We start from the raw sequence: 18,949 nt of genomic DNA on the forward strand, positions 1-18,949 counted from the left end.
GATGATGGTAAAGATGTTTACCAGGGTGAGGGTTAAAACTAAAGATGCTTTAGTGCCGTACCACCAGAGCAGCTTCATTCTCTGGGCTGAGACTCCTCAATTCATCTTTAACAGCCACCATAAAAAAGACGTTTTAATTTTCTGTATTATCTGACCTGGATAAGTCGGAATCCGACCTTGTGACAGGCAATAAAAACAACGATATAAAATAGCCATCTTCTCTGTGATGGTCTTGTTTGCTTATATAAGTCATATAGAGGCATCAGTGTCAAATTGACTGTTTCATTACCAGTAAAAAGTTCCTTGTACTACGACTAAGTACGATCTGTTTTGAGTTGCATGTTGGCAAAAAAAAGATGTCTGAATAAATCTAAATCAGCGACACAGACATGCCTGTAACTGCTCTAAAAACGGTTTGAATATGAAAATGAGGGCCATTAGTATGTTTGTATGTGATTGCACTACTGTGTACAAGCGATGTGATTTAATGCAGTGTGTAAGTGCCTGTGGACCTCCCGGCTGCTCAAATCAAAGCACTTGTTCTGAATGTGAATATCTGTATGTGTGCTTGCGTGTGCGTGCATACCATTGCCAGAGTGCAGAGCAACACTGCAGCCACGTTTGGTTTTGCTCAGCGCCTGCCACGGACTGAGAGGACAAACACTAAATATTTAGACTCATCCGATGTCATCAGATTTCACCGATCAGCACCAACACACAGAGTACTCCAATGATAAGCAGCCAGTGTAGAGCTTACTGTCTTTAATTCAAGGATCAAAAATATGACAATATACAGTACAAGATTTTGCTTTAATCAATATTTCTTGCGCACAAGTTAAAAATACAGTATTTCAGGTAATTTTGTCTTATAGGAGGTGGGACACTTAAAACCTTCTCTAGGAGTCTTTTCAGTAGTAGCCTGGTTCTGCACACAGAAAAGAGTTAGCTGCTCTTCCTCTCTCTGACACACACACACACACACACACACACACACACACACACACACACACACACACACACACACACACACACACACACACACACACACACACACACACACACACACACACACACACACACAGTACAAATAAATAGACACAAGTTTAAGTCCCACTACTTATTTAAACGAAATCTTGACTCTAAACAAAACTCAGTCACTATATGCTGAAAACCTCATATGTCTAAAAAGTCAAATATTTTAATGATGGTTTAAAACCTTCAGATGAAGAATTATCACTCAACTTCAATGGTGCTACGAGGTGTGCTTGGGCCTACTACACCCACTAGTGAGTTTGGGCTTTAAGATTTAGAAGCTACCTGTAAGGATGTATGGATATATATGGATTCATCTGTTATGAAATAAATGACTTATCTCACAGTCCTGCAAGTTAAAAGTTTTAAAGGATGATGTTATAATGAAATCAAGATTTGAATTGTTTTGCTGTATAATGAGAGCCCTCTAAATGTGCTAATTGGCGCAGTAGGCCCCTGCTGATTCCACACAATAACAGAATAATACAACTGGGTGTTTTATCTTGATGTTTTGGTTTTGAAGGTGATGTAAGGGCTTGTATAATGCATTTTAATTATCTTAATCCTCCGAGGAACCCATTCAATCTGATGATTAAATTCAAAATACCAAATCTATCTCATTCATGATGTTTTTAAATGACAATATACAGGGACCAGTGTTGTGCGAACGTTTCCCAGAGGCAGTGAGAAACAGAATGGCGACCCATCACATAAGAGGATTTTAAGAAATGACTGAAGCATTCTAACTAGAAATAAGATAATCTGAGAGAATCTTGTTCAAGTTGCTGAATCCTGACTGCGTTTGGGATTCAGCAACTTGAACAGAATATAAATAATGGGTTAGTGGCTGTTTTTTGTTGACAAAATCCAAGAATAAGCCGCTGTTACAGGAAGGACAGATACCGTGGCTGCTCCCACAGGTCACCTTTAGCACCCTATTTGTATCTACATCTGAAAGTTGTTTGTTTGTTGAGAAAGCTTTCCACTTAGCACAATAAAAAAAACATACATTTCTAATAGGCAGAATAAATGGACTGTGTATTATTATTGGGATCACATTTTTTCTCCAATTAAAGCAACAGTTCAACTCATCCTCGTGTCATTAGAATCACTGGTGGAGTCTACCACAGCTAGGTTTGTGCTGCAGCTGGATGTCTAATAAGTCTCCAGGAGAAAAACAAGACCGTAAAATTACTCCACACAGCTTCTGTGTTTCTCGGTGTTTTATAGCCAAATGATCGCACTGTGGTTCCAAAAGTTTGAAATCTCTCATCCCTCATCATAGCTCTCCGTCTGCCACATTTTCTAATCCCACAAATGTCTGGTTGCCCTGAAGCAATTAGACAGGAGAGTTTTTACTTCCCTTTTGTGCTTCTCGTAAACACTGACCTCCTGCCTTTTACAGCTGTGAACACAACTCCTGGAGGACATGTCGCTTTTTGTTTTCTACTTCATAAAAATGTGTGGCATGGAGACACTTTTGGCGATTTTCCATGGCCACTTTTGGCCAGGCCGAGTCAGCTCGAGCCGTGCCAATTTGCATTTCCATGGCCAGTTTTACCGCGCCAACTTGGGCCGAGCCACTACCGGGATGGACCCCCTCTGGAGGGTCAGCAAGCCCCGTCACTCCCTAAAATGAGTGAGTGTCTGTGCAGGAAGCCTAAGAGAAATGTTTTTTTGTTTTCTTTTTTCATCTCTGTGTTTTGCTCTCGGTAAATTTGGAGCTTCTCACTGAAATCTTATGGTTTGAAGGCTAAATTCTCTCCAGTGTCCCTGTATTTATCGTGTTCGCTTTTTCAGAAGTTGTGTTGAGTTACTTTTATTGTGAAGAATTTATAGTAAGTGAAATGCATTTGTCACAGAATAAGTGAATCTTTGTTAGCAGCTATTAGTCTATAGTACTGTGGGGGGAGGAGTATTTCCAACCGCTTGGTTGACCACTACACAAGATGAGTGTGTCATCAGTTTTAGATACAACTTCGAGCAGGTAGCCCTGTTGTGATGGAAATGCAAATCCCTGCTCCGATGGCCTCAAACTGAGTCAAGCTGAGCCAACATGTGTGCTGCAAAGGCACAGTGAAAAGGAGAATATCCAAAGCAGTGATCAAGGTCATAATATGTCTATTGGCTTGGAGTTTTCAAATATGCATGAAACCTGGACTTTTACCGGTTTTGTACATTTGTACATGGCCGTACTCGCAGCATTTCTCTCTGCTTGCTTAGCACATTGTATTTTAAATCATTTAAATCAGTGAGACGAAAGACATGCTGCCTGGAGTAATGTTATTGTAACTTGTTGGTATCTCTTGGAGACAGTCGACATAGAGCTGCAATACCGTACGTCTAATCAACACACAAAGGTCTGTGATATACACTAAAATGAGAAGATAATGTTACATTTCTGGGTGATCTTTAATGACTTGTTTCCCACTTTTTCCTGAATCATCTGACTCCTGATCGTAAGTTGTGCATCTTGGAGGGAAATGCATTAATTAGATAGCCTGGTGTATAAAGGGGTGCACAGTATCTCGACAGGTATCACCACGCTTGTCCTGACAAAGTGAAGACGTAGAAGCAAAGCCGGTCTCTCTGGTGTGAGAAACAGCAGCGTTCTTTTTTTTTTTTTCAGATATACCCCCCCACCACTACCACCAATCTCCAACCCTCCCTCTAAGTCGTCCCTTCACTGGGCTTCCCTCTCTCTCCTCCGAGTGGGTGATGGCCTGATATCTCTTGGAAGCGGATGCGGGGGCCCTCATTGCTGCGCCGCCTCAGTCTTCTGCCCTGTGGTGCCTCTTCATATCTCATGGTGCTTGTGTTCTCCTCCTCATTCGTCTCCCTCTATCTCCCCCCTTCCCAGCCTGCGAGCCACTGTCTTCTTCTCCTCTCTCACTCCCTGAAGATGTTGCCTTTAATTAGAATTCAGCTGTCAACACAAACCCCCTCTGACTGCCTTTACTTCACCTCTGACCCTGTGACCTCACGCTCACTTGCAGCCGCCGCTATCTTCTTTTCACATTCCCCCCTAATTGGTCGTTGCATATACAAAACACTTGTCTTTTCCTTAAGTTAGCACATTCTGCCCAGTGTGTTCTTTCTATCTCACAAACATCCTGCCCCCCAACCCCCCTCCCTTTTTCTCCTTCTTCATCTATCAATGTTTTGAAAATACAGAATCTGACCCTGCTTTCTGCCCGCACCTCCTCCGGCCTCCTCCCCCCTTCCCTCTCTCTCTCCTTCTTGCGAGTCCTGTCAGTGTCTCATGGTGTTCTTGCCAAACTTGTCGCCAAGTTGTTGGATGAGCAGAGCCAGCTCTCCGGCGGCCTGGGACTTCTCCTCCAGGAGCTCATAACGGAGGCTGGAAATGTCTTGCTTAATCTCCTTCAGCTCGCCTGCAACACAGTCAAACACGGACACTCAATCAGGGCACGTGAACATGAGCGTATATGGACGTGTACGCAGGTAAGCAAAGCCATGAAACTGTGCTACAGTTGAGGTGTGAGTAAAAAAAATAGATTTGAGTCCACACTTTTTATTTTTTAACAATCCTGACTTCTCTCTGACTTTAAACTCAGAATTTAGACGATTTCCCTCAGAATTCTGAGAAAAAAGTCAGAACTCAATTTCTTTTACAGTGGCCCTAATCCGCTTCCGTAGAAGCACAACCTCATATCGTGGACTTTATCTCACATACAGACACACGCACACTAAGTCCTACCTCTTGTCTCTCACTAACTCATGCACACACATGCCCTGAGCAAATGATGACACAGTGAGAGTGGGCGCTTAATGAAGCGGGACTTTTTACCTTCATTGACTTCATCGTTCTCTCTGTCCACTTGAGCCTTCAGGACGTAGCGCTTAATCAGACGCTTCATGATATTCTACAAGGAGGAGAGGAAAGGAAGAAGATTAAATAGGGCGAAGGTGACAAGTGTGACGTGACAACGCACGGCGCGCAGAACAGCGAAGTGTCTCAGAGACTGTGTGTGAAATGTCGAGTATTGATCTGCAGCCAATAGGGACGTCCCACAGCTGCTGCCGAGGCTCCGGCAGTCGAGCTCTGCATGTAGGCAATCCGGATGTGGGTCGATACCTGTCACTGCACATACAGCACACATACAATGGTCCAATCAAGTGACATCTATAGTGCATGGTGTGAGTGTATTGTGTATTGTAAAAAAAGCAGTGAAAGATCCCCCTCGGGGCAAAAGGCGAAGGGCAGACGTAGGAGAAGAATCTCGTACCTCCTAACTGTGATATTTTCAGCTCATTTACAGAGTGTCTGCTTTCAATCTCCCTCAAACAGCTCATTAGAGGCATTTTCAGCTTCACTCCGACGCTCTCTTTTTCTTTTTGCCACTCCTCCTCTTTCCCCTTTCACTCGCAATCAAATGTTCAATCCCGCCTTCCTTTCAGTTGCTGCCCTTTCATCCCAACTCTTGTTAAATTCTTTCCTCTCTCTTGTCTCCTTCCTCACTCCTCTTTGCCTCTGTCGTTTATATGATTTCCTCTGCACCTCCTCCACCCCTCTCATTTTCTCTTTCCATCTCTCCTCCTGTCATCCGCCATCATATCAACCTCCCACTCTCTGCACCTCTCTACCTTTGTCCTGGTCTTTCTTCCTTGCACTTCTTTACATTTCTCGTTCTTTCCTGAGATCCTCCACCCATCCTCCGCTTCTTCTTTCTTACCTGGTATCTTGTCGGGTGTTTTCTAGACTTTCTGGGGATGAACTCTTCTCCCGGGCGCAGATGAGACCTGAAGCGCTCATCCTGTTGCAACAGTGGGACACAGACAAGAGTCCAGAGTTAACGTCACATTTCAGGGTCGAGTGATCCTCTGTAATGGAAGCATTTGAAAACTGTGTTCGAGGAGGCAGGACAGTGCCAAAACAAAACAACAATGGAAGGCAGAGCTTTGTGTGTTTGTTATCGGGTGCTCACAGATGTCTTCAAAGAGGACTGACAGCAACACTTGACCAGAGTGAATCTCTATTAACTGACACCCAGTTCTACCTCCACGACCTTGCTTTGGAGCTTGTGTGTCATTTCAGCGCTGCACTGTCAAAGTGAGTTTTTAACTGACGTGTGGACACACGCAACCATCTGCTATTCAGTGTGCACTAAAGCTGCAGAGGAATGGAGATTTCTCAACATAATGGCTGAATAATATTAACAGTTTGACAATGAATAATGCTTTATATAAGCTTCAAAGTTTAAAGCCCTGACAAAGCCAAATCCCATTGGTTTTTTAATGTTGAAGAATGTTCGATTTCTCTCGAAAGGCAGCTGAATTTTTCTTAATTATGAATGTTAAACAAATAGGGCATGCATTTATAAATGAAATACTGAATGTGTCTGCACTAAATAAAAGAAAAGATTCACTCTCAACAGCACCCAGGGTATACACCGAACAGAAAATCCATAATATAGAATTATATGTCATTTATAAACTGAGGATTTCAGTTACAGTAGAGACCATTCAGGCTGACATTCATGTACGCTCTCATTGATTTTACATTCATATTCCTGAATTATGTTTCTTTTCTTCATTTTGCAGGGAAACTCATTTTGTGTCTCTGAAAGAACTGAATGTACAGTAATTGATTTAGGACTTTGCAGAACAGAGAACACCTACCGCTAATACGAATGGTTTGCTACAGAGGGGCAAATTAACTTTCTTATATACTCGTTGCTTTATTGAACCACACGACCAGATGGGAACTACTGTTTCAGCTTCGTGTGAATCTTTTATGCAGAGGTTTTGCCAATGCCCCGCTGACAAAGCTTAATGCTCTTTGTTGTGTACTGTGATCTAGTCCCTATCAACAACCTGCTTTGCTGGCCTCTGCTGCCTCATTTAATTGATATTCTATTGTTTTTTTGCTTTTGGCAAGAAATTAACTGTCTTCTGTACTGTGAATATTTGAAATATTGCCATATTCACCACAAGGCATCTGCATCCACTATTGCATGTGAACAAACACACACACAGAAATATGTCAACTTTTATCAAATCCACATACAAACTTTCATTAAAAATGTATTACCAGAGGCTCAGTCAGTCAATTTCCCTTTAACATATTAGACCCAGTCATTAAAACTTCCCCAACCACTGTCTTGGTTATCTTTCTGAACATATGCTGCTTTGAAACTCACTTAATGACCTTTCATTCAGTGCATTAACTTTTCTCAAAGTCCCACATGAGGAACATGGACATGGACCAAAAGACTGAAATAAAAAAATTGATTCAGAAAGCCCACGCTGCCTTTTCTAATTCTCACTTGACATTTCCGAAGCTGCACTGTGGTGGAGTGTGAGCTTATGTATCGATCGCTCGCCTCACCTGCCTGACTCTGCAGTTAAATTGTCAGGGCTGCAGAGAACTTTAGGAGCTCACAGAGGCAGCGGGGTGTAACCCTTCTTGTCCCCGTCCAAAACTTGCCCAGGCATTTGAGCAGACGCAGGCAGATCTAATGGCCTGAGTAATAGCTTAGCCGAGGTGAGCCATCTGAGCTGAGGAATCAGACAGAGGAAATGCAGGCGGACGAGGCCAGCGCTAAGATTGATTCTGTGTTAAATGGCGTATGCTGTTTTGGACAGAGGGGGAAAGCGTGAGGGGGGGAAAAGCGTGAAAAAGCTTCATCCCAGACCCGCAGTGGGAATATCATGTATTTCCTGTGTATTAACCACAAGGACATCTGAACACACGAGAAATATTATAGTTGCTGACCTTACAGAAATAGACAGTGATGCTACAAACAGTTGACCCAAGCCTCTACAAGAAGGCAAGTCCAATTAGTGAGCTTGTCCTTTGCCCCTTTTGCAGTTTCATCAGTCCTTTTACTGAAGCCACATGGGAAGCAAAACATAACCTCATTTAGGTTGGAAGAAACCTGCAAGAGAGGAATATCTGAAAGGCAAACACACTCATGGTAATCAGTGTGTCCACCACTGCTCAGAAGCAAAGAAAGCAAACTTGAGGTGAACTGAACCAAACACCATTAGAAATTGCTGGTTACAGCGTTTACAGTGTAAATTGCCACCTTACAGCACCAATTTCCTGTTGTCTGACAGTAATACGCCAAATGGGAGGCCAGAAAAACAAGTTGCATTTTGTCAGTAATTAGCTTGTAATTACTGACTCCCATTGCAGCTCCTGGAAACTGTCGGAATAATTGAATCAAATCACTTACAAAAGAAAATCATACTGGAACGAAGAAAAACTTTATTTTTTAGTGGCTACAGCAACTTGGTGTGGAAAATCATTTATCTGCCATTTTTCACGTCATGTCAAAAACAATGTCAGCCCTTTAGTCGTCCCTCTGTCACACAGGATAACAAATGCAAAATAGCAACATATTTTTTAGTTTGTTTTGAGATTAGGAGTCCTCGGACTGACCTTGGCCTGTGAGTTGATCATGCCCAGCTCCAACTCGTTGTTATGGCGACGGCTGCCGGCTTTGCAGAGGTGGATCAGGCAGGACTTTATGCGGAGGACCAGGTAGTAAAAAGACTTTGGACTCGGAACCAGGTTGAAGGGGGCGGGCAGGGTGCGGCCCTCGTCAAAGTAGGAGAGCCACAACTTGGCACGGGCGAACTTCCACTCGACGTCGGCATCCTCCTACATAGACAGCCAGGCAGACACAGAAATAAGTCAGGCTGGTGATGAGTGAAGACCTGAAGAAACCTTCGAGGAAAAAACTTACTTTCTTCTAGTTCTTGGACTAGACACATTTTTAACCTCATGGTTAACTCATGAAAACTAAATCCAAACAATTAAAGCACTTGAGAACAAATTAATCAAGATTTAACAACATGTTTTCACACTAAAGCTGCAGTCAGTAAAATTATAGAAACCATTAAGACCAAGCTACATTTTGAACGCATCCAACTGAAAAAGTTGTTGTCTGTTTTTAGTCTAATGAATGAATGAATGAATGAGTGAATATATAAATACACAACTATGTTAAATGATAAACACAAGCAAAAATAGCCATCATGAACGTGCATCAGTTTGAGAAGGCTATCCGCCGCAGGAGTTTCTCTTCTTCTTCTCTCTTTATTGCTGTAAGTGTGTGCTTTGTGCTAATGTTAGCTGCTGAAGGAGGCTGTTACTGCATCAGTAGCTCTGTTCTTTGGCTCAGGGGCTGTGTGCTTTGTGCAACTGAGTTAGCAGCTGAACGACAGGCTCAGGGGCTGAGAACTGTAAAAGTAGCACACTGTTGTCAATGCTAACCATATCCAACTACCTTGCGTCTTACTCACATGTAAGAAAACACCAAACATTATCATAATAAATGTAAACAACGAACATGGCTATTGTTGTGATTGTTATTGTTAGCTAGTATGTCAGTATTTGGAAAATTTGGGTCACGTTCTCTGTCATTTGTGTGCGACTAGCTCACTATTAGATTTACCAATACATCTGCTGAGCCTTGTGGAAGACTCTGGTCGGGATATTAAGAGATCTTCTACAAGTATGACAAAAATTACTCCTAGAATAAGTTATCAACCCTATCTGTAAACTGGTGTTATCCATCAGTTCATCAGGATGTTTGCTAATTTAGACAAACTATTGTTGTATAACTAATTACCATAATTACACCTAGATTGTTATGACAGAAACCATGTCGAGTTAGAAGTATCAAACTTACAACAAAGGATAGCATTGTTGAGAACAAGACATCCAATTCATGTGTTGAAAATAAACAACTGAACATCTATCTGTCCACTGATTTTCAGCTGTTGTCTATTTGTTTTACTGGGATGGAGCAAGAACAAAAGAACATTTGTTTCTCTGGTTTTCCAGACAGCTCAGATTTTTTTCAAAAAAAGTGACAGTTTTCTGAGTGTGAATCCATTTGGTGAAAAAACTTCTCTTGTTTGTTTGTTTTTTTCGGCGACAGCTTTGAAATGCGACTCCTGCTTTAATTTTCCATTCTGTGTTTTTGTTTGTTGCCACTGAATTGATTTTTACAGCTTGCGGTGTTTTCATCTCCCTCTCTAAGCCTCCTGCAGCCTCAGAGGTGATCAAACAATGATCCTTATTGACCTGTTGACAATATTACACACTTTCTGTATTGAAGGACAGTCTTATTTATCTACCTCTATCTCCTGGTACGAGCTGTTGATCATAGCGATGAGCATGTTGAGAAGGACGACCACCATCGTGACGTTGTAGACTCCGTACAGCACGTAGCCGATGTTCTCTATGAACTTGTGGTCGTACTTCAGCACCACTGAGATCACTTCAGACAGCCCGAAGATTGACCAGAAAAGAGTTTTGAAACTCTCCTCCACCCTGCAAGGAAAGAGAGAGAAAACGGTGCATGACACACATAAAGGACCACCGTGTTAGCAGCTAATTGCTCTTACACTCAAACACACAAAATGCAGTTTAATGTTGTTAGGTTTATGAGGTGGCACTGATTAAATACCTGATGAGTCATGTCCAATTTTATCTCTCACACACATACACATAGAAATACACCCTCTTTTACAGTTACTGCACATACATATAAACACAAAGAAAGAGCAGGAAATTAGAAAAATTCAGCATTTGAGAGATCATTTGGTTTATAGAACATAGTTAATTAAGTCTGTAGCCTTGTCCTGTGGCGACCTTTACGCATAATAGATACTGAAATGTCGCCGTGGTTAATGAGAAAAACAATAAAGGTTTCACTCGATAACTGAAAATGAAATCGCATGTGGTCTTTTTTCGGGCTGTAACTTAAAAGATAAATGAAGACACATTTCAACCCAGGGCTCATTAAACTCATGGAACATTTTCAAAACCTCATGGTGGTGAAATTAACTTAATTTAATTTAATTTGAATGCCATTGTGAATTAAATTTCTGAGATTGTTCATTGTAGAGACAACAGACAGCAGAAGGACTTGCGTTTCCCCCCCTGCCATCAATACATGACAAATCAAGCACTCCATTTGTTGTTCGATTAAAAAAATATGGCGTGTTTTTCTGAGGTCCACAGTCAAATCCCGGTTCAGCCAAAAGGATCATTCTCTGACACTGACCCGGTGCGTAAGATGAGGTAAAACAGCACAAAGCTGCAAGACCTGTGAGCATTGACATTCAGGTACATGTCTGTTGTTAAATATTCCATGAGTTGCAAGCATGGGCTTGAGATGACAGAGGCGGGTGGGCTCAGTGGGGAGGAAGGAGCCGCCTGCCTGGATTGCTGGAGGGGCTGGAGGTGGAAGGAGGCTGTGGGGAGAGAAGATCTGTGGGCTCCCGGTTAGAGCTGTAGGCGTCTTCCAACTTAAATTCTTTCAAAGAGACATGGATTCATTGGCAAGCAGAGAGTTGGTAAAGGAAAAGAGAAAGGGAAAAAACACACGAACAAAAAAAGACACACATACACATACACAGACTCTCTCCTCTCCTTCTCCCTCACACACACTCACACACGCGTGCGCTCACACACACACACAAACAGAGACTCCTCTGAATACTGCAGCTTTAACCTTTCAGGAGGAAACCAAAACACACTCTTTAACCTTCAAGACCAGATCTGTGTGTGTTCTCTCACTCTAACTCGGGTGTAAAGCATTGAAGAATGAGCTCTGCCCTTACACACCATCATTTATTGAAAAATACATTTCTTTCTACTAACACTGATTCCAAAAAAGTTGGGATGCCATGTTAAAATAGAAATAAAAACAGAATGCAATCATCTTTTTTGGAATTGGAAAATATGGCTCCTGTCAGGTAGAATAGACTGTTGAAACTCTGTAATATTGAAAGCCCCCTTTGCTGTCTTTTGCTTCTTGTTAAGCATTAAGCTCAACCTTGTCCGAGGTCACTGCCAATTAGAGACTCCTCAGTGAATCCCTTTCACTATTCCCTGTGGATCTCTCTCTGAACCTCAGATAGTATGATTGATGGTCAGCACATACCATGTATCTACAGCTTTTAACCTTTGAATAGATCATTTCAAGTTTTCATTGATTTCTCCATGTTAACATGTATTGCCAATGTGCTCATCTGCTAACATGACTGATGTGTTTATAATATTATGTCCAGGATCACATTGTGTTAACATGCAAAAAAAACCACACTTGCTACAACCAAAAATCAGTCAGTCGCTATTTAAAATAACAGAAGACTCTTCACCCACAAACCAAAGACCGTGAAAATGTTTTTTTCACAGCTTTTTGTTATTTCCCATGATGCATTTTTTACTTCAATCAACCTGGCTCAACTCGGCTGCTGCTGATACCAACTCTCGTACAAACTGCCTTCAACACTTCCTGTACAACACAGTACAAAAGAGACAGTTCGGAGGATTCAGGGCTCGCCAGATTTGTTTAGAGTCAGGCGGCGCTGTAGATTCATGTTGGCCTGCCTGTGGATATTATTCCTGGCTGCAAGCTGACTTTGGCAGAGTCTTGCTGCAGTTTGAAGGATAGTTAGACAACTTGCCTGTCAGTGTTTGAATTTAGATTTAAATACTTTTATCACCTCCAGGCCATTTCTTGTTTCTGCTACTGTCATGATCGACAGATTTCTTGTTTATTTACTGTTCTAATCGTTATGTAGTCTACAGCTTAACATTTTGGGAACATAATGCTTTACTTTCACTCGATACATCATGTTAGCCTTGCTTTAAACAAGTACAACAATACAAAAGTTTTACTAAACAAGGCATAGCACGAACTGAGACTAAAAGTAACATTAATATGCTTCTGACCACAGAAACATAGAAACATTTTGGATTATTATTTTGAGAAAATAAGCCTTTCTTTAAGAGTGAACATGGATGCAGAGGCATACACATTACACTATCACTATCGAAAGTGCCAAGACATCAGATTAACATCGGGCACGGGAAGTTCCTGTATGTGCTAACAGAAACCATTCACAAGCATTAATAGTAGTTTTCTCGAGTGGTTTTCCTCTTTGTGTTGCTGTAATAGGTGGCCGAGGCATCAGACTGGCTGTGAGAAAGCAGCAACCGAAGGGCTGTTATCAGCAATACAGCCTTCTCACTCACTATTCCCATCACACACATCCACCCGCCTATCGTGCAATCAGGAGAGCTGTGGAAGGTGATTTTGGTAGACTTGCCTCGAAAACCTGTTATTTCAAGCCTTCCCTCTTTAAATAAAGTCTCATCACTTATCTGGAGCCTCTGTTACAAGATAAAAAATGCTTCTTTGTGGCTTTGAAATACGAAACTAAATAGAAAAAGGGAACAATTATCTGGTCACGATTATGTTACAGCCTAATTATCTTTCTAATCAAATTATTGAGTCTTCCAGCTTTCCTTCCCACCCGTGTGAAACGCTCGCCTGATTTAGATTTTCATGTTCCCAAAATATGAGCACAGACACGGATGAAGGGCTTTGTTCCAGGCAACTTTAATGTGCCATTAAAGCAGATACTGGCAGGGACAAATGTACACACACAATTAAAATTCAACTCATATTGCGGATTATTCATATACACTCTTCATCTGTTCGCCTTGGTGGACAGTTAACTATAAAGCAAATTCAGAAAATATACGTTGGCAGTGTTCCTGGCAACACATAAATGAAGCCCTCCTTCCAGCACGATCTGAGTCAAGCATGTATCACACATGGCTACATACATCACACCGCCTAGCTTCTATTCATAACACATTAATACAGGTGAAGCTGAATATGGGTAGGTGTATGTATGAGAATAGAAGGTCTTCTTCCATTCTGGATAATGTTGAATCATGGGCAGCCAGTGCTGCACTGCATAATCATTTGTTTTGCTCACCTCGTTTTCTGCTTATTTAATTCACCGAAATCAGCGTGAGATGCCTCTCAGGGAAGAAGTGCAATTACTGAAAATCCAGAATGTATCCTTGGAGATCACCAACATTGATAAATTTGAATTTGTTTGTGGGCTCTTGTGAGCCAAGGTACTGGTCATGTGTGTATTATGCAATACGCTGTTAGTGAGACAAATGAGACGCTCGATGCCCCGGATAATGGGAGAATTACAATAACAACAACCTAGGAATAAGATTACTCCAAATCAAACCTGCGTGTCTGTGTGTGTGTTTTATAACAGCATCGAACGACTGGCAGTGAATCAGCAGGGACGACGGGCATCTGCAGACGGAGACGGACAGTGTGTTATTATCTGTTATTAAGATTGGCAGCTCCCAATAGGCTGAACGCAACATGACGCCTTCACACACACACACACACACACACACACACACACACACACACACACACACACACACACACACACACACACACACACACACACACACACACACACACACACACACACACACACGCGCACACTCTTAGCCCTGCAGGACACTGGCAGTAAAGAACTACTCACTCTTCTTCTCCAGCACACACACACATTAACACACTCACCCCACATATAGCCTGGTGTGTGTCTGTGTGTGTGTGTGTGTGGGAGTCTGGTGAGTCACCTCGGCACCGCGGGAGCAGTCCAAACCCAATCACCGACAGGCCCAAATCAACCTCTTCCCCCCCAGAGACATGCTCTCAGTCTCTCTCTGTCTCTCTCGCTTTGTGTTTGTCTCAGTCGTTGTTTAGCTCCCCCCCCCACCACTATAATCTTTGCCTCTTGTTGGTGTTCTCTATCTCTCTCACCCATTTTCTCATTATATTCCCATTGCCATTGCTTTTATATCTATTCTCCGCATCACCCTCCCTCCCTCCCTCTCTCGGCCCCTTTTTCCATCTTTCATCCCAACAGCTTTTAGCTATTTCTGTGTCACTCAATCTATTCTTTTGATTCATACTTTTCTATTTTTTCCCATTATTTTTCTCCTCTCTCACATCTTTCTCCTCTTTGTTTAATCTGCGGCGATATTCTCACGTTGGCCGAATGTAAATGCAAATGCAAATGTAGACTTTGTGACGTCTACAGTCGGTCGTCTGCTCCGTCGCCATCTTTCTGCCCTTTGGTCATTAGCGAGATATTAAATTTCTGCTTCTTGATCACTTCTTGTCTGTTTTCTTTCTCCTAAACCTCTTCTGGAGACAGGCATTCAGACAGACGGGCAAGAATAGACAAAACATCTTTAAATATTAAATTGAGTTTAACTTTCTATCTGTCGCACCGAAGGAGCTGTCACCATGGCGACAGCAAGGGCCTTGCCCACCTCGGCTTTTAATGAATGAATGAATGAATGCTGCTCCCAGGAGATGCTTGCCTGCCTGTGTGTGCGTGTGTTTGATAGAAGGACAGAAAGAGGGGGAAAAGAAAGGGGGAAGTGAACAAAAACTGATGCGTGTGTCTCATGAGTGTGCCTTTTTTGTGTATTTTTGTGTGACTGACAGCGCGACACAAACTGAGGAAGAAAGATAGCAATGCAGAAGGAAGCGGTTTTGTTGTGCGTTTTCAGGCAAGTTGCGAGAGAAATCTTATTAAGCGGGGAATACAACACCACAAGACGAGCAATTAGCGGTGTTTTGATACCGAATCAAGCTCGACATCAAGAAACTTTTTTTCTTAATTCGCCTGCTCCCTTGCTGTCTGTCTCCTTTTCTGTCTCTCTGTTATCTATGTTGTCGAATAAACCGACATGTTGGGACTGATTTGGAACTGACAAATTGAATGATGTACAGTATGTACATTTTGTTTTGCACTTTTAATTAACCAATAAAACTGTTAATGGAACAATTTGTCTAAACCCCTCCTAGAACAGAAATTGTCCAGTTATAGCTGAGCACCTGGTAAGCTTTCGCTTACTCCATCATTTGCACGGGGCTATAGTAAGTCCGTACTCAGGGAGTTTGTAAGGTGATTTCTTTATTAGCCTTTACAAAACCAAGGATTTTGGGAAATGATCACTCCAGCAACTTCAGCTGAACCTGATAAATTATAATTAACTGAGAGCTACTCTTGTCAAACACAAGCGTTCTGACGAAGAAGGGAGATTGTTCTTTGTAAAAAAATCTGTCAGAGGAACAACTGAAAATCGTCTGAAAGCACTTCCCATTTATCTCACTGAAATGTTGCTTTGTAGGCTACTGTCTCTTATATTAGGTGTTATGAGATGTTTGAGTAGAAATAAGACAAACCTTCTTCTTTTAATATCTCCTGAAATATTAAAACTGAAACATTTTCGAAAATATGACCAACTAAGTTTAAATGTCAAATTTGTCTTGCTTGTCCAAGCATGTAAGCTAAGCAACCGAGGATATTTTATTATTTTCCCTGGTCACTGCCCTCATGTTACAGTGAAACCATTGGAATAACTGTGGAAACTCTACATTGCAATAGAAACAGCACCCCCCGTTGATAGAGGAGGCAAGAGAAACCAAGTTAAAACAAGAGTGAACAGGCAATGCATCGTTATAGCAATGCATCATATTCTATCAGATCATCATAGTGTTGCTGTCCTGTAGGAACCATGTGTCTCAATTTTTCATAGGTTCAGAGTGACAGCCTGTTTTCAGCTCTGTGACGGTGCTTTCTAAAGCTTATCCAAGAGGATTTTAAAAATGCTTATTTAGCTTAAAAGTTTGGGGAAAGGGAAACTTCGTCCTTCAGTTTATGACAAACATTCACATTCAAAATCAAATGGGTTTGAAAAATTGCTGTCAGACAGTAAAAAGTAGAGTACAGACTTTTTTTTCCCACCGGTGCTAAACTGAGTGAGCCAATTATGACTCTATTATGCTATTTTACCATATGTCCCTATGGTTAATTAATTCTTCATATGATTGCCTAATTAACAGTAATGAGGTGTTAACATGACCATATATGGAGTGATGATCCCTGCTCTGGGACGCAACTCAGAATGAATTTTATTTGAAAGACTTGTGTCAAATGACGGCCTCAGTGTTTATGTATTTTAAAGGGATTCCACCTCACCAAGAGGAAAACTGAATGTTCGACGTCATTTGTCATGATTACAAATAAAAATATTGGCAAGCATTGACATTTGAAAGCCCATGTTTGTCATGCTGCATGAATGCTTTTCGTTTTTCTGTTATATTGGTCTCTATCTGGCCCACCTTAGTTGTTATTGTGTCTCTACTCCTCATTTTGCTGAAGGCTGAAAACGACACCTTTGCCTCGCCTTCAGAGTTAATCAGTCCTCTCTTTTGCTCACCCGTCTCTGCTCTCTCTTACCGTCCATTCAGACCCCGTCTCTCTCACCAGGATCTCAGTCTTGCCACCAACTTCCAACCCTATCCATCAATAGACTCAACAGCTCACACCCTTTGTTTTTTTTCCCTTTCTCCTGACACTCTCTCAGAATTCACTTCAGCCTCAACTTCAGTTCAAGCTTGCATTTTCATCTCTGCATTTCTGTGTGCCATCCTTTATCCACTCCACCATTCTCTTTTGTGTCTGCGTGCATCCCTGGCCTCTTTATCTCTCTCTGTCTTTCTCCATTTACATTGCATTACATGGCTTTGTCCTTGGCTTTAATCTGATATGCCTCCAATCTCGGCAGTACCGTCTCGGCGCTCATTGTGTCTTTCAATTCAATCATGTTTCACTGGTATGAAAAGAAGGCCCATGTTGCCAAAGCAACTTCATGACTCAAACCAACATAACCTAAAATAGCACATTATGGTACAGAAACAGCAGGAAGTGAACGAGTAATACTCACTAACTGCTGGAAAAAAGAGCTACTGACAAAATCTTTATACTGTAAATACCATGAGTTATTTTGTTTCCTTTGTTTTCAATGTATGCACTCTAAATCTGTCCGAAAGCTGTTGCTCAGCCTGTTTGACCTTCTCTCATCCTCTCACTTTCTCTCTCTTTTTCGTCCGTATGTATACTGGCCATTCTACCACATTTTGGCTGAACAAACATCCGAGCCAAAAACACCCCCATCTGCATTGGCATCTCTCCCTGTGGGTCTCTTCTCATCCCATTCCCTCCATCTCCCTCCACCCTTCTCCTCCTGCCAGTGGACTGCATCTCTTCACTTTGTTGTACTGCTGATGCACCGATCGCTATGCTTGTGCTGCCTTTATCCACTATCACTCCCACTGTTTCACTTACTGATTAATGATTATGTTTAGAGATGCACGATACCTATCGGTCTGATAAATTGTTGATGTGATACTGGGAAATCTATATCATCTGCCATTTATCAGTATCTGTGAAATGTATAGCTGATTAATAGAGCACATAATATTTAGTCAAGTTACTTCCACTGCCTTAACAAGCACAGCATCATCACCCTCCAATGCAGAAGGTGGCAGTATGCCAACTTGGTTTGCTGACTGCCAACAAACACAGAGAAGAAGAAGAAGAAGGAGAAGGAAGGAAGATAGAAGAAGAAGAAGAAGAAGAAGACTCCCTGGAAGTCTGCACAAAGGCACTTGAAGGCCATTGTGAACTGGATGAATTGTGAGTTTGGACAGCCCTCAAGAGTCACAGACTTCCTGCGAATGTACCCGCAAAGTCCATGAGTCTGCAAGTGCGGTGAAGTCCGAACGTTTGGATGCAGCCAATTACAATTTGCGATACATGTTCTGCAAGAGCTCCGGGAGGAGTGATAAAGTCTATGTCGTAAACAAAACAAATCTTTTTAGAGCTGATGGAGTATTTTCTCACTACATACGAGCCTTTTTTACCCTCAAGTGTGCATAAGCTACAGGTTAGGAAGCTCTTTTTCAAATATAAAAATGTAAAATTATCAGTTACCTTGTCGGTATCAGGCATGAAAAGCAGGTAATTATCAGCTATTGTATCAGAAGAAAGAAATCCATATTGAGCATCTCTAATTATTTTCATTGTCGTTTTATCTGCAGATTACTTTAATGCTTAATCGTTTAATTGTTCAGTCTATGTCTAAAATGTTTCCAAATGCTCATTACAATTTCCCAGGTAGAGCCCAAAATGACATCTTTAATGCCCAAAAACAGAACATTATAATTAATAGCATCAGATGGTTGCT

General features: G+C 41.7%; 1 protein-coding gene across 1 annotated transcript in view; it reads right to left on the reverse strand.

Moving 5' to 3' along the window:
- Positions 1 to 4,231: 4,231 nt before the first annotated feature.
- Positions 4,232 to 18,949, reverse strand: part of trpc7b (transient receptor potential cation channel, subfamily C, member 7b) — a 50,394-nt gene continuing 35,676 nt past the window's right edge. Inside the window, exons 8-12 of the mRNA XM_084353947.1 lie at positions 10,144 to 10,339; positions 8,438 to 8,659; positions 5,727 to 5,807; positions 4,841 to 4,916; positions 4,232 to 4,424 (exon numbers count right to left, since the gene is read on the reverse strand). Of these exons, the coding sequence (XP_084210073.1) occupies positions 4,285 to 4,424; positions 4,841 to 4,916; positions 5,727 to 5,807; positions 8,438 to 8,659; positions 10,144 to 10,339 (715 nt within the window). The 3' untranslated portion in view covers positions 4,232 to 4,284. The remainder of the gene's footprint in view (positions 4,425 to 4,840; positions 4,917 to 5,726; positions 5,808 to 8,437; positions 8,660 to 10,143; positions 10,340 to 18,949) is intronic.

This window comes from Pagrus pagrus, assembly GCF_965226575.1.
Source record: "Pagrus pagrus genome assembly, chromosome: 5".
In the NCBI taxonomy this organism is placed as follows: Eukaryota; Metazoa; Chordata; class Actinopteri; order Spariformes; family Sparidae; genus Pagrus; species Pagrus pagrus.